At 37.0% G+C, this 15,018-nt stretch overlaps 2 protein-coding genes across 4 annotated transcripts in view; one reads left to right on the forward strand and one right to left on the reverse strand.

Moving 5' to 3' along the window:
* The window catches only part of LOC114253338 (nudC domain-containing protein 3), a 386,657-nt gene that overhangs the window by 356,728 nt on the left and 14,911 nt on the right, over nt 1–15,018 (forward strand). The gene's annotated exons all lie outside the window — the stretch shown is intronic.
* Nucleotides 1–15,018, reverse strand: part of LOC114253306 (transmembrane protein 178B) — a 59,625-nt gene that overhangs the window by 33,553 nt on the left and 11,054 nt on the right. For both annotated transcript variants that reach the window (XM_028188138.2, XM_028188139.2), the window contains exon 2: nt 7,625–7,754. In XM_028188138.2, the coding sequence (XP_028043939.1) occupies nt 7,625–7,754 (130 nt within the window). The remainder of the gene's footprint in view (nt 1–7,624; nt 7,755–15,018) is intronic.

Consider the following 15,018-nt stretch of genomic DNA (forward strand, 5'->3'; position numbering starts at 1 on the left):
GCTAGTTTATATATAAATTTAAGGTAGCTTTCTCGATTGATTAAAAATTAACAAAGTACGGTATAAAATGGCGTGCAATGATGGAATTAAGGCGTCAGGCCAAGGTCTTAGCCTCCAGTTCCGTCGGTAGCGATATAGACGACCTCCCTAATAAACTATTGTTTATTCGGTATGCCACTCAAACAATAGTAGGTATGTAAGGCATTCACATACTTCTTATCCTTTCATAATTTTTTTTATTGATTAGATCTATTATAGCTTATCTGTCCAAGCGTCTTTCTTTCTATTAGGAACCAACACTATAACAACAGATTTTTACCGTTATTATTACAAAGCAATTTCAATACTTAACCCTTAGAGCGCGAACCGTCGATAGTACGACTCTTTATTAATCCGTATAAAGTGCGGATTTATTAATCGTTTATTAATTATTATTTTTTATTGTTTAGATAGGGTGGGCGAACTCACAGCCCACCTGGTGTTACGCGCTTTCCGGAGCCCATAGACATTTACACCGTAGATACCGCCAATCCATCTTGAGATATGAATTTTAAGGTCTCAGTATTGTTACAACGGCTGTCCAACCCTTCAAACCGAAACGCATTACTGCGTTACATATCGTTACATATATATCGCTCAGCCCACAGAGGTCCACTGCTGGACATATGCCTCACACAATATTCGGGGTGTACCGACGACTGTTGAACTTTACGGGAATCCACTGGATGCAGACGGCGCAAAACCGGTCAGTGTGGCTTTAATGTTCTTGAATTTAAGCGAGACTATCGTTAGTCTACTACAGCAATTCATTTATATACATATATAGACAGATAAAAGTTAAAAAAATGTTTTAAGCGTTGCGTTATCATATCACTAAAAGAACAAATAGATACGTGTTTTATCACTAATAGGAACTTTGTTTTGCAAGAGGACATCTACAAATTAGACACGTACGGATGATTTGGCTAACTGAGATTTGTCAATAGATGAACGGGTAAGCCCAACATTTGAATGTACCAGCTAATACCTACTGTGTATTATTAAATCTTCTGTAATTCTACAAGGAAAATTCGTAATTAATAGTTTTTTTTACTTTAGTCTTAAATACACGAGAGCTCATATCGGTTCCGTATTTGCTATCACACCTATTTGATTAGTAATTTTATGTTTTATTTTTTCCTCGAATTTAATTTCGAATTAAAATCGATTTTTTTTTAAATTAGTATTATCTTATACAGTTTTTATATGTCGTTTCTTTTTTTTTTACTGCCCTAGCATACGGCCCACCTGATGGTGAGTGGTTTCCGTCGTGGACTTCAGCAATGCCAAGGGCAGAGCCAAGCCGCTGCCTACCGCTTAATACTCTCCACAAGCCTCGTTTCTCGTTCGTTTCTTTCGACTACTAGATTATAATTTACAGTGTCTTACAGTAATGTGTCCATAATTGTATTTTTTTTTTAAATAAGGATATATACCACATTAAAAAAAAGAATTAAAAAATCCTGAAGTTCACAATTCTAAAAGCTTAATCCATGGATAACCGACGCGTCCTATAATGTTGACAGCTATTTTCGTGTTAATTCTAAACTAATAGAAAGAATACTTCTCGCACTTTTCTAGTTTAAAAATAGGAATATTGTGTAAAATTTTAAGTTTTTCATTTAATTTAAATCTTCAGTGGATGTATTAAAGCATTTTTTTAATTAATCTATATGCTTCACTGATCACTTAATAAAATTATTAATCGAGTGGCCATTTTTTATTTGAATTCTAACAGCCCACGTACGGCCTAGACCTTCGTCTCTGCCCTGAATATTTCAACACTTCACTAATCGTATACGGTCATCACTACGGACTGTGAATATGCAATGGACAACTTTCCAATGCGCGAAACTAGTATCAATGACCTCACCGATGTATGTTTAATGATTTATTTCCATTCTACGATAGATCAATCAACGATAACGTTATGTTTTCATATTTTTTTATCGAATACGGTTGAATTTACAAAGTAGAACAAACCTCCTTAGATATTCCCCTTTATCAAAGATTTGTAGTGAATATAACCAAATACAGTCAAACCTGGATAAGCGAGAGTTCAAGGGAGCTCAATCTCATTCTCGCTTATGGAGGTTTCTCACTAATCCGAGTTTCTCGCTAATGCAATGTGATTTTCCGGATTCAAAGGCATTCACTATTTTAAGTTTATCACTTAATGATAACTTTAATTTTCCGTTTTGACATTATGCAGAACAGAACTTTCCTTCGCAATTAATTAACGATAAACTGAGTAAGTCCGACAAACAGGACGGTACACAGGCACACGTGTCCATTCGAAAAGAATGCGATAAAATAACGACGTTATTTAGTTCCACGAAATAGAAAAGATTCAATATTGACGAGAAAACAACACTAAAACAGTGGTAGGAAGTTCCACGAAAGTTAAGAAAGAGTCATAACATAGCAGATGCTCAATTTGTAATTTGTTCCTCCTAAATAATATAAATAAATAAAGTTCGCCTGTCGCTTATAGAGGTATAGATAAGTAGCAGTCTCACTTGCGGAGGTTCATGAGGGAAAAACGACTCTCTCTTACAGAGGTTTCTGTTTCTCGCTAATAGAGGTTTTGGGATCTTAAAATGACGGGTCCTGGCTATTACTCTCACTTATAGAGTTTTCTCACTTATTCAGTTCCCACTTACCCAGGTTTGACTGTATACTTTTTTGTCGTACTGTTAACATTTAAATTTAGCCTATTTTTCCGCTGTTTGTAAAATTGCTGTAACATGTCATAGTTTGTTATAAGAGATTGCTGTACATGCCTGTAACTGGCTTACATACCAGTACTTAATTTTATACATGTTAATTTTAAGCTTGAATGTTTTGTGTGTATTGCTGTTGGTGTGTCTAAATAAATAAATAAATAAATTTATTAGCCTGTAATCTTTTCGGGCGACTTCAATAGTATTTTCTTCGGCTTTCGCAAGTTGCAGACATAATCAAAACCACTTTTACGCTAACGCTAGGACTATATTCGAATGTTTACGGATAACACCTTAGTCGAACCTTAATGATCAAGAATAACACCAGCACATCATAGAGACAGCCCACTGAGTTTCTCGCCGGATCTTCTCAGTGGGTCGCGTTTCCGACCCGGTGGTAGATTCTGCGAAGCACTGCTGTTACTAGGTCCAGTGTTAAGAACTCTTCCGGTTTGAGCCCCGTGAACTCACCTACACGTTAAGGAGAAGCTGAAATAGCTTCTCAAGACTATCTCAGCATAGTTAAAAAAAACAAAAAATAGTGTTACATGTATACCGGAGACTGATAAGTTTATTTATATATGTTTAAACACATACATATACAGATAATAGATACCCAGACAAAGAGCAATCAAATCTGTTGATCACACAATGTTCGCCCGATGTTGGAATCGAATCTACGACCCTCGACGCGACAGTCAGGAGCGCTAACTACTGCACCATCGAATCAATAAAAGAAAACCGTAAATTATTCGAAACGTTGGAAATGATAATAAAAACGCGAAATTAAATCGTAAAAGTAGTTTTGTTAGACCCATCAACAGCATTGCGTTGACGCAGGAGCCAGTCACCGTCGACGCCCTAAGCACGTCCTTACAGATCCATCAGGTCCAATAACCCTTGCATTAGACGCCTTCAGCTGTAACACAAGGAGTAAGGACCCTGGTAACAGTACCCGTCGAACTCGGCAAAGTGCAATCTAACCTAAACATCAGTCCGTTGAGTTTCTCGTCGGATCTTCTCAGCGGGTCGCGATTCCGATCCGGTAGTAGATTCATTCGCGATGCAGCTACTCTCTAGTTGTTAGGTCTCCTTTGGAGGCACTCGGGTAGCTGTTGGCAAATGCCGCCCCTTCTGGCTAAGCCCTTGCTCGCCCACTTGTCCTTGTGAACTTGGAAAGGCCTCCGGACCACCAGTAATCCCTCAATCATAAAAAAAAAGTATTTCGTTGATATTCATAGAAGCTTATAGAAAATTTTAACAGTGACTAGAAAGTAGATGCGTGTAGCTCCTGTTAAAAATTATTTAATTAAATATAATAAAAAAAAAAAACTGAGACAGTTAAACATAAAATTGTTTAATTTTTAAAAAGTTACGTACTCGCCGAAAACGTTGACATTATAACGTTCCTACTTCAAAATAAGGCACTTTCTTTTTAATTACAACATTTCGATTCCTTAAGTGAGAATCATTTTAAAATCGTATACATACTTTTGTAGTAAACACGCGATAACGACGCATGTAATGTTACAAAAACGATAACATATTATATGTATGTACATCTTTTTTAACAATATTTTTATGACACGTTCATCGATCCAAGAACACTTTCACACCGGTTCTACGAAGTGAAATCTTTGATGAATCACGTTTTTATTTAATCGAAATACGGTTTTTATATAATAAAAAAAATATTTATTCAAAAAGAATTATTATTATATTTTTTTGTATTTTTTTTAAGAGATTTTATGACCTGGTAACTGAGACCTTTAAGTCATGTCTTATTTTAATGTATATTCTTAATTTTATGAAAAATGATATTATGGAGTGAAATGAAATGAAAATGATTAATTTGAGACATTAATCAACTGGGATGAAATTAAATGAGATGATATGAGATGAAATCTAATCTCAGTAAAATGGTGGTCATTTACTAAGATTTTTTCAGTGGACTTTTTGGAGGATCCCGAGAAGTTACGTCCAGCGGCTTTGTTTCATTTTCCCACATTTGTGCACATTCACAGATATTAAACGGTTAATAAACCACCATTATTACACATTTAAACCCGAAGAAACACTAAATAGACAAAATAAAACAAATCACACAACTTCACTCCTCGCGTTCCCGCCAAAAAGTTCCTTTTTTGTTTTTAATTGAAATACTTTCAAGATTACAATATCTCGCATAGATTAGTCACCGTGTATTCTTTTTACAAAAATTCTTTGATATTTATACACTTTTTTTGAAAGGAACAATTACTGGTATCCCGGAGGCCTTTCCAGTTTCACTCGGGCAGGTGGGCGAGCACGGAAATAATAAATTTTACATCTATGCATGCGTTTATTGTATAGTAGTAGTAAATTAGGTTAGAACGTAAAGCAGTCCTTGTTGTTGTATGATTAACACTATATACACATTTGTAAGATTAGCTCAACTTTGATATTAATCATGTTATATATAAAAAGGAGCATTTTTTAACGGCCGTCTGGTGTATTGGTAAGTGACATGGTCACTACACAAGGGGGTAGCGGGTTCAAATCCCGCCAAGGAATAAAAATCTTAAATTTGTTTCCGTTATCTGGTACCTGTAACACAAGTTCTTTACGAACTTAGCACGGGACCAGTTAACGTGGCGTGATCGTTAGTAAATATGTATTTATTTATTATTATTATTATTAAAAAAATGCATACAAAGTAAACCATGGTTTTTTTTTATTGCTTAGATGAGTGGATGAGCTCACAGCCCACCTGATGTTAAGTGGTTACTGGAGCCCATAGACATCCACAACGTAAATACGCCACCCACCTTGAGATATAAGTTCTAAGGTCTCAAGTATAGTTACAACGGCTGCCCCACCCTTCAAACCGAATTGCATTACTGCTTCACGGCAGAAATAGGCAGAGTGGTGGTACCTACCCGCGCGGACTCCCAAGAGGTCTTACCACCATTATGAAAGTAGTCTTGGAAGTGTAACGACTGTTCCACTCCTCAAATTGGACTATTTTGCGCCAGAAATTAACAACATCCTACCCGCACTTAATATCCATCCAACCACCAATCATCACGCAAATATATGTATTACATTGCGGGATTGCTTTTTGTTACTCGAAATTATTCCTTCGTCGGGAAATTCGTTCGTAAACACGTGGTAAATCAATAAGCCACATGGTTTATGTCTTGTCGTACAAAGAGTCTTAGTGATAAGAAAATGTATGTACGCCGAAACAATCGATTTCCCGTTTCCTGTTCATCCAGATATATTGGAAAATCGATAAAGTAACGTTATCTCTATGTATCAGTAAGCAAAGCGTGGAACAAACAACCTACTTGTACAATCATTTAGATTATTGTATTCAACAGTTATTTGCCGACAAATATACCGTACAACGCTAGCCGGTCGTAGCCAGCACGCTTATCCCGAAACAATAAAGTCCATTTTCCTTCAACTCGTTTTTGACTATGTGAAGAATCCTCTAAAACTCTTCAATGATTCTTAGGATTAATTAAATAAAGCACGATTTGCAACGGCTTGTATAACGATAGAAAAACAATGTTACGATCAATTAGACTAATCATATTACTGTTTAGCATTTCTCTGATCATATCATTTCTCATTAACAAGTATTCAGTTGTAATTAAAAGTAGCTTACTGACGTAAGTGGATAATAATGTTAGTATTTAAGAACCTAATTTTACCAACCAACCAAAATTACATATCACATATACATACATAAGGGACACAAATAATATATTAATTTAAAATTGTGAGTTTTTCACACCCGATCTTGCGGACTGAATGGTAAACAGTCGACGTCGTCCTAATCACGTCATTTAGAATCCTCCCGATCCATTAACGGTGCCTTTAGGTACCTCAACCACTGGTCACCGTCCTCGCCGAACCTATCGCTTGCGATGAAAGGTTCGGCGAGTAAATTAACCCACAGACACAGCCCACTGAGCAGTGTTGCCAGATGACCGTGTGAATTTCCCCCCAACTTTTTTCGAAAACCCCCCGAAAATAGGCTTTTTGAAGAAAAAAACCCCCAAAACAGTTTTTACTTATTTTAAAGAAGAAATAAAAAAACCAAAAGGATTCTTTTATTTTTTAATCAAGCTATCCATCAACTTCAACCATCTCTAAACAATTATCACGATCATATTCACTTTCGTTAATATTATTTAAAGCATACTCGTTTTCGAAGTTAAAGATATTTAACATGTCCGATGTGGGAACAAAATTTATGCATCTATTTGGCAGTGAAAATCGAATCCTGAGAACCGCTTCGGCAGTTTCTATTGCTATTTGGTTGCATAATTTGTCCTTTATAATATTACTTGTGAATAGTATAACTATAATTATTCTAATAGTAATTGCAAATTGATTCTCAAAAAACCTCCGAAATTTCTCCCAACTAACTTTTTCCCCCTGAATGTCCCCCCAAAGAATCTTTCCCCCCGAATTTCCCCCCCCCAAGGTCGAAAACCCCCCCGAATTTGCAGGGAATCCCCCCCATCTGGCAACTGTGCCACTGAGCTTCTCGCAGGATCTTCTCAGTGGGTCGCATTTCTGATCCGGTGGTAGATTCTGCAAAACACTGCTCTTACTAGGGCTAGTGTTCGTAACATCACCAGGTTAGAGCCCCGTGAGCTCACCTACTCGTTCTGTGAATCTAGCATGAACCCTCGAGGTGACTAGAATAGGTAGGGAGAAAAAAGATGACGTAAATGGTCAGACGATAATATCATGAATGTCACAGTGCTTATATTGTACCGTACTCCACAGACATAAGGTTGAATCTTCTAAAACCTCTCACTAGATAATACGTATTTTTAGTTTCTCGTTTTACTGAGTCTCCTTACCTGTAGGCGGTCTTTCTTTCGGGTAGCAGATGCGGAAAAGACCTCTCGTTCTGGTATAGAAGAAATATTTGTTGTTCAAGCTGTCGAGGATGACCTGCGAGTTGCCCGCCGAGTTCTCCGCAGCGTATGACTGTAACAAACAATGAAAATAACATTAAAAACCACCAACTACCCGGCAGTAACTATACTTGAGACCTTAGAACTTATATCTCAAGGTGGGTGGCGCATTTACGTTGTAGATGTCTATGGGCTCCGGTAACCACTTAACACCAGGTGGGCTGTGAGCTGGTCCCATCTAAGCAATAAAAAAAACACAGATAATAAACAAATCAGATATTAAGAGTTTGTTAGTATTAAGCGGTAGGCAGCGGCTTGGTTCCGCCTCTGGCATTGCTGACCTCCATGAGCGACGGTAACTACTTACATCAATCAGGTGGGCTGTATGATCGTCTGCCTGCTCGGACAATAAGAATAAAAAAATTAAATCAGGAATCATTAGAACCTAAATGTTTCCCCTTTATTTGTAGTAAACAGTTTTATACAATTCAAATTAGGAATAATACGAATTAATTTGAATTTGAAAGAGTTTTTGTTGAACCGCCAAAAGCTAGTTTATTTTAAAATTGCCAGCGCGACGGCGTGTTTCTCCATCATGCCACAAAATAAAAAAACATAGCTATACCTACTATAGAAGAGACAGGTAGACCTATAAGTAAATAGAGACAAACAACAAAAGATGCAACACCAAACGTCATTAATTCGAAATAAAAGACAATCAAAAACTAATTAAAACAACATTACTGGCCGGTGTTTATTATAAAGCATTCACATTATTTATTGTAAAGGTTAGTTACATGGCTTGTGAATATAGAAAAGGTGTGTATAGACAGAACCGTTCCCGCATTCCTGACGAGTTTCTCAGGGACGAAACGAATTGATCGCCGTAGGATATCAAGTCTTGAAGGTCTTTTACGTGCGCGTTTGAATTTGAACTGTGTTCTTAGCGAGGCAAGGTTGTGAGTAGCGTGAATAAAATAACAATTTGACCGAGTACTGAAATATTTAATGTTTCGTGAAACACATAGTGTGACTATTGACCATTTGGTAATCGACCGAGAATACTCGTGAGCTCACGTAATCACGCATGGTTTTGCAACTGGAAATATGTTATAGCAATACGGGTCCAGTTTCAAACCAACTTCCCCTTGAACCACACAATGCCTCCGAGCCACGAGTTATATGTTATTTTGCAATTCAGACTCAGTGAATACAGTACAAAAGCTTAAGGGCTGATACTAACTCAATTAATTCTACACTGGATTTAATCTAGCCCAGAACGCGGTTTACTGGTGGTAGGACCTCTTGTGAGTCCGCGCGGGTAGGTACCAACACCCTGCCTATTTCTGCCGTGAAACGGTAATGCGTTTCGGTTTGAAAGGTAGGGCAGCCGTTGTAACTATAATTGAGACCTTAGAACTTATATCTCAAGGTGGGTGGCGCATTTACGTTGTAGATGTCTATGGGCTCCAGTAACCACTTAACACCAGGTGGGCTGTAAGCTCGTCCAACCATCTAAGCAATAAAAAAATATAAAAAAGCGTCTGCTCCATCGGCCATCGGTTTTGCGACACGTATGTCCGGCCCATTGCCATTTCAGCTCGCTAATCAACCTATCAACTTCCTTCTCGAAGTCGGCCCTGACTAGCTGAATAATTTGGCCTAGATAGGTGTATTCAGACACAACTTCGAGTACCGTGGATTCGAATATTACCGGTCCAGGAATGATATGGTTATTGAACACGATTTGATTAGTATTATAATGAATTAGAGGGTGGACCCTCGGCTGGGTGTAGTGACGACCTATGCAGGGTAGTTGGCGAGAGCTGGATGAGAGAAGCCGAGCATCGTGCTCCGTGGCATGCAATTGGAGAGGCCTCTGTCCATCAGTGAACTGCTACAGGCTAATGATGATGATTATGATTATTATAACTTGGTATTCGGTTTAATTAAAACTACTTTCACGGTCAAATCTTCCGCTTTTATTATATAAGTAGTAGCGGTAGTAGTAGCAGAAAAGTAGAAAAGTAAATATTTCTATAAAATTACCGCAAACCCTAAGGCCATTTGCACGTCACTAAAGCTAATAGATTTATGAAATGTTTGAGGTTACATTATTGCACTGCAAGCTTACGTGTACAATGATTACGAAAGATGATAGATTATTCTAACATCATACAGTTACACACAACTTTAAAAATGTGTATGAAGCATTTTATTAAGAAAGTTAAAACGTGCTCACGTTTATTAATAAGTAATTAAAGTTTTAATTTTTACGAAACTTATGGTTTTTAATTTTTATTTACATCTAAATTAAACTGAGCTTTGTAGAAGTTGAGGTCATAATCTGGCTGGCAGTGGTTATCATCGCTAAGAACTTTTAACAATGATCATGACCACATCTAAACCGTTCACACATTTTTTCTCCTGCCTAATAATAGTTGGTAGCCTAAGGGGCTATTCAAAATTCGCGCGGACCGGTAAGGAAGCTCACGGGTTCAACATGAGAGAATCGGTAACCCTGGCCCCAGCAAGAGCAGTGCTTCGCTGAATCTACTATCAGATCAGAATCGCGACCCACTGAGAAGATCCGGCGAGAAACTCAGTGTGAAACTATGTCTGTGGACTCTGTTCACGTGTATCTCAAAATAGTATCTACTTCGATTTCCGCCTGTCATATACATAATTAAAATTACCTTGAGGCTAAATCTCGAATTTGTTCCTCTCCTTCAACGATCACACAGTCGTCCGTGCCTATGAAAACTGTTCAAGCAGGCATTGGAAACATCGAAAACCATAGAATGAAAAAAATTAACGTGAAATAAAAGCGTAAAAATTGTTTTATTTACAAAAAAAAAAAATTTTTTTTTATTAAATATACGATTTGTTAATCTTTAAACAAATTATACAGATAGCCATCGTAAAATTATTTTTACTAATAAAACATAAAAAAAAAACAACCAGAAAAATTGGGGAGAAAATAAAATGGTTTTACCGAACAGATTTAAAGAGCAAAAAAATTTACAACAATTTTTACACACAAATTCGAACAGTAAACCTTGTACATTATTTTAAACGTCATTATTCTCTTCACCGTTCATTCTCTTAAGAGATTATTATATGACCGGCTTCTTATATCCTGTTATGTACGAGTATTCATCTTCATTCGGGTCCACGAGATTTTTATTGTTTTTTTTTTAATCCAAACATATTTCGAACTCAAACAAAATAAACACGAAATTTCTAAAGAAAATCTGAAAAAAAAACTCGAATCCGTTATAGGTTGCAGTAGTTCGGTAAAGCATTTCTCAATTAAACAAAAATAGATACAAATTATCGACAATAGATTAATAAGTCATTTTAATGATTACTGTTTTTTTTTACAGTAAAACACTGATAGCTTTTATATAACATATAATATCTCCTACATATACATATACTTACACTTATTTATGGTATGTATGTATTTGTAATTTAATTCATATTTCAATGCACCTACTATTATTTACTCTGCACTACCTATGTCTGACTTGTAGATTTTTTTATTTATTTTTTTATTTATTTATTTACTAACAGTCACGCCACGTTAACTGGTCCCGTGATAAGTTCGTAAAGAACTTATGTTACAGGTACGAGATAACGGAAATAAATATAGGATTTTTATTATACACATACATATATTTAATATACATCCATAACTCTGGAAAAGACATTTATATTTATCATACAAATATCTTCCCTTGGCGGGATTCGAACCCGCGACCCCCTTGTGTAGTACACCAGACGGCCGTTTCCTTAGACATTGAGTCCGCCAACGTAAATATTACACGAAGTGTAATAAATAAATGAAAAATAACTCAAACAATACGTCAAGATTTGTTTTTCTTGGTGTATTCGTTCTCTAAAGTCTGATCAATGAAATCCGGCTATTCAGGCGTCGCGTCGTGTCACACAAGGAACGGAAGTCACCGTGAGAAAACACAAGCCTCGATACGAACACGTATTTTGTACAAAACCCGAGTTGAATTTTTTGTAGTGACAATAAGCAGTGTTTAATAGTGTTTTAACGTATAACGATTCGTGGGTGTTCCATTGATTCAATCTCCTTGTTCTTTGTAAGCGAGAAAGCTATTGGTAAACTTAAAACAGAGATTATAATATTCTATTTTGGATGAATGAATTTTCTGAAGAAATAAAATTTGGATCTACGAAATATTCTCCTCAAAGATTGTGCTTAAAAGGCACAATCTTTGAGGTCACATAGCTATTATATATTCATTTAACGATGTACGAGAATGCTGCGGGATTTTAATTGAATTTCTTTTAGTACTTCACAGATATTAATTTTCATAACTATTAAAGTGGTTTGTCAACAAATTAGCTTGATATTCTATTAACAAAACTGAATTTTCGTGACACGTTAGGCGTGTTTTTCAATCGTTACGTTCCAAAACATCTATAGTACATTTCAAAATTGTAACGTCGACAAAGTAAGCCGAATTGTTTCTGTCAAACAAAAAAGAAACGTTAATAATCATATCACGCAGCCAAAAAAGAGAGAGACATTGAAAATTTCAAAAACACCTTTCTCTCTCTCTCTTCGATCGGTTCCTCACTGCTGAGGATCGTGACTCCGTCCGATTTCGTCAACCAACTGTCTCCATCGATCCCGCCCTGCAGCCCGGTGGAGTGCGTCGCTGATAGGTATCCCCAGTTCCTCCGTTATTTGGTCCGACCATCGTTTGGGACCTCTACCCCTAGGCCTTTTTCCCTCTATTTTAAAACACCTTTAGGTCACGTCTATTATAAACAACGCAAAAAATGCAGTTAAGTAATTCGTTGAGTTTTCTAAGAAGGTAAAAACTAGATATCGGCCGATTATCGCCAATGAGGCATCGAAGCGAGACGTTTTCAACTCCGCGGTTCATCGGTCGTTGCTTCTATTAGATATCACATGACAATATTCCGTGAGAACTTCAATTGTTACAATCATTGATTTTTTTCAATTTGTATTCCAGGAATAAGAGATGTGAAAACATGAAGTAGTCTTGGCCTAAAGATAAAATAAGATATCCGGTGCATTCGTGTTGAGCGATGCACCGGTGTTCGAATCCCGCAGGCGGGTGGGTACCAATTTTTCTAATGAAATACGTACTCAACAAACGTTCACGATTGACTTCCACAGTGAAGGAATAACATCGTGTAATAAAAATCAAACCCGCAAAATTATAATTTGCTTAATTACTGATGGTAGGACCTCTTGTGAGTCCGCACGGATAGGTCCACCATCCTGCCTATTTCTGCGGTGAAGCAGTAATGCGTTTCGGTTTGAAGGGTGAGGCAGCCGTTGTAACTATACTGATACCTTATGAACTCATATTTCAATGTCGGTAGCTGCATTTACGTTGTAGATGTCTATGGGCTCCGGTAACCACTTAACACCAGATGGACTGTCAGCTCATCCACACATCTATACAAATTTCGATTCTACTGCTAAAATTTCTACTGCTAAAAAAAAGACCTGAATATTCTGAACATTTTCCCAACTTAGTTTCCCGTAAACAAAATTCATAACTTTTTTGAGTTTATTAATGAAAATTATCGAAATCCTTCTTAATTTGAATAGATTAAGCATTTGTTTCAGTCTACATTTGTCTCTGTTTTTAATTCGAAACTTATTTTGCAAAATCCTGACCACCGGACGAAGTCACTGGAGATACCGTATGACTATAGGATATTGCCACTTTCTACTAGTTCCCGTTTTGGGCTATCCTAAAAACTACGTCGCGATCACGTATTCCATTTCCAAATTACATGACACATCCTGTAATTTCGGTCACTTTCACACACTAATTATACAAGTCAACCATTGTTTGCGGACTTTCGCTGAGAACAAAACGCTACCAACGCGCATGCTGTTTTGACCACGCTTAAGTTTGTGAATTCTAATGCGGCGGTAACTATTGTACAAAACAAGGTATTTAACAGATTCTTAAATCTACCTTACGGTATTTTCAAGATAACCTTGTATATATACAAGTTTCGAACAACAACGTTCGGACCATGGGTCTACCGAGAAATTTCACCCGCCCAGTGGAAGATCTTCCCTTTGTCGTTAAGTCTAAAGTAAGGAATTAGGCTCAACTATTTATTTTTTTGCTCTTGTAGGCAGACGAGCATACGGCCCACCTGATGATGAGAGGTTACCGTCGCCCATGGAGTTCAGCAATGCCAGGGGCAGAGCTAAGCCGCTGCCAACGAAAATTTATCGTACAATTAACTGAACCTTTGGTCGGTGGTGCTTGGTACAAAGGTTGTTTATGTAAAGAATGTCGTTTCTCCGACCCAATGACATGATAAGTTCAAAATGAGACGTAATAATTTCTAGGCTCGGATATAAATAGTTCAAATAGGGGTGAGTATAATGCAGTGATCTTTTTGCATAAATGAGCGGACTTCACTAGCATAGGTTATAGAGAGTTAAAAAACAGCGTCATATATCAAGCTCCTTCAGACAGAAGATCGGAATTTCGATTACGAGGATATTGAATTACGATTCTCCCGTATTATTCACAAAGGACTCCTTGCGATAGAAACAGTCGGAACCAATATCTCTTACCTCCAGTAAATACAAATTAATATCGTTGTCTTAGATATCATAAAATATACTTGTTAAGTTTTAAAGTTAGTAGAGTAATGGAACGATAATGCTTTCATAAATTCTTACGAATTTCAATTACGGAAATAACTTTAAATATTAGAAAGGAGCGCTTTTGTTAGTGATTGTACACAGTGCGGTCCACACTACTGCTGCAACGCCTTGCCTATTAGTATTTTATATACAGACATTCTAATTCATTGTTGAACTAGTGTGGAAACGGTGATCGAAGTCCATAGACACAACGCGTCGTCAGACTTTCTGAATTACCAAACCAGATTTAGGAACCGAAAAATTAACAAATTAACTGATAATATTATTGTGAACTCAAAACACTATTACGTTGACGCGTTGATATCTTTTATATCGTACATAGTGCGTGAGAAATGTGTGTTTACGAAATGTATTATTATTGCGAGTCTACCTACTATTCTATTATTCTATTGAAGTCGTCGTGGCCTAAAAGGATAAGACGTCCGGTGCATTCGTATCGAGCGATGCACCGGTGTTCGAATCCCGCTGGCGGGTACAAATTTTTCTAATGAAATATGTACTCAGCAAATGTTCACGATTGACTTCCACGGTGAATGAATACATCGTGCAATAAAAATAAAACCCGCAAAATTATAATTTGCGTAATTACTGGTGGTAGGACCTCTTGTGAGTCCGCACGGGTAGG

This window comes from Bombyx mandarina, chromosome 17, assembly GCF_030267445.1.
Source record: "Bombyx mandarina strain Sakado chromosome 17, ASM3026744v2".
NCBI classification, from domain to species: domain Eukaryota; kingdom Metazoa; phylum Arthropoda; class Insecta; order Lepidoptera; family Bombycidae; genus Bombyx; species Bombyx mandarina.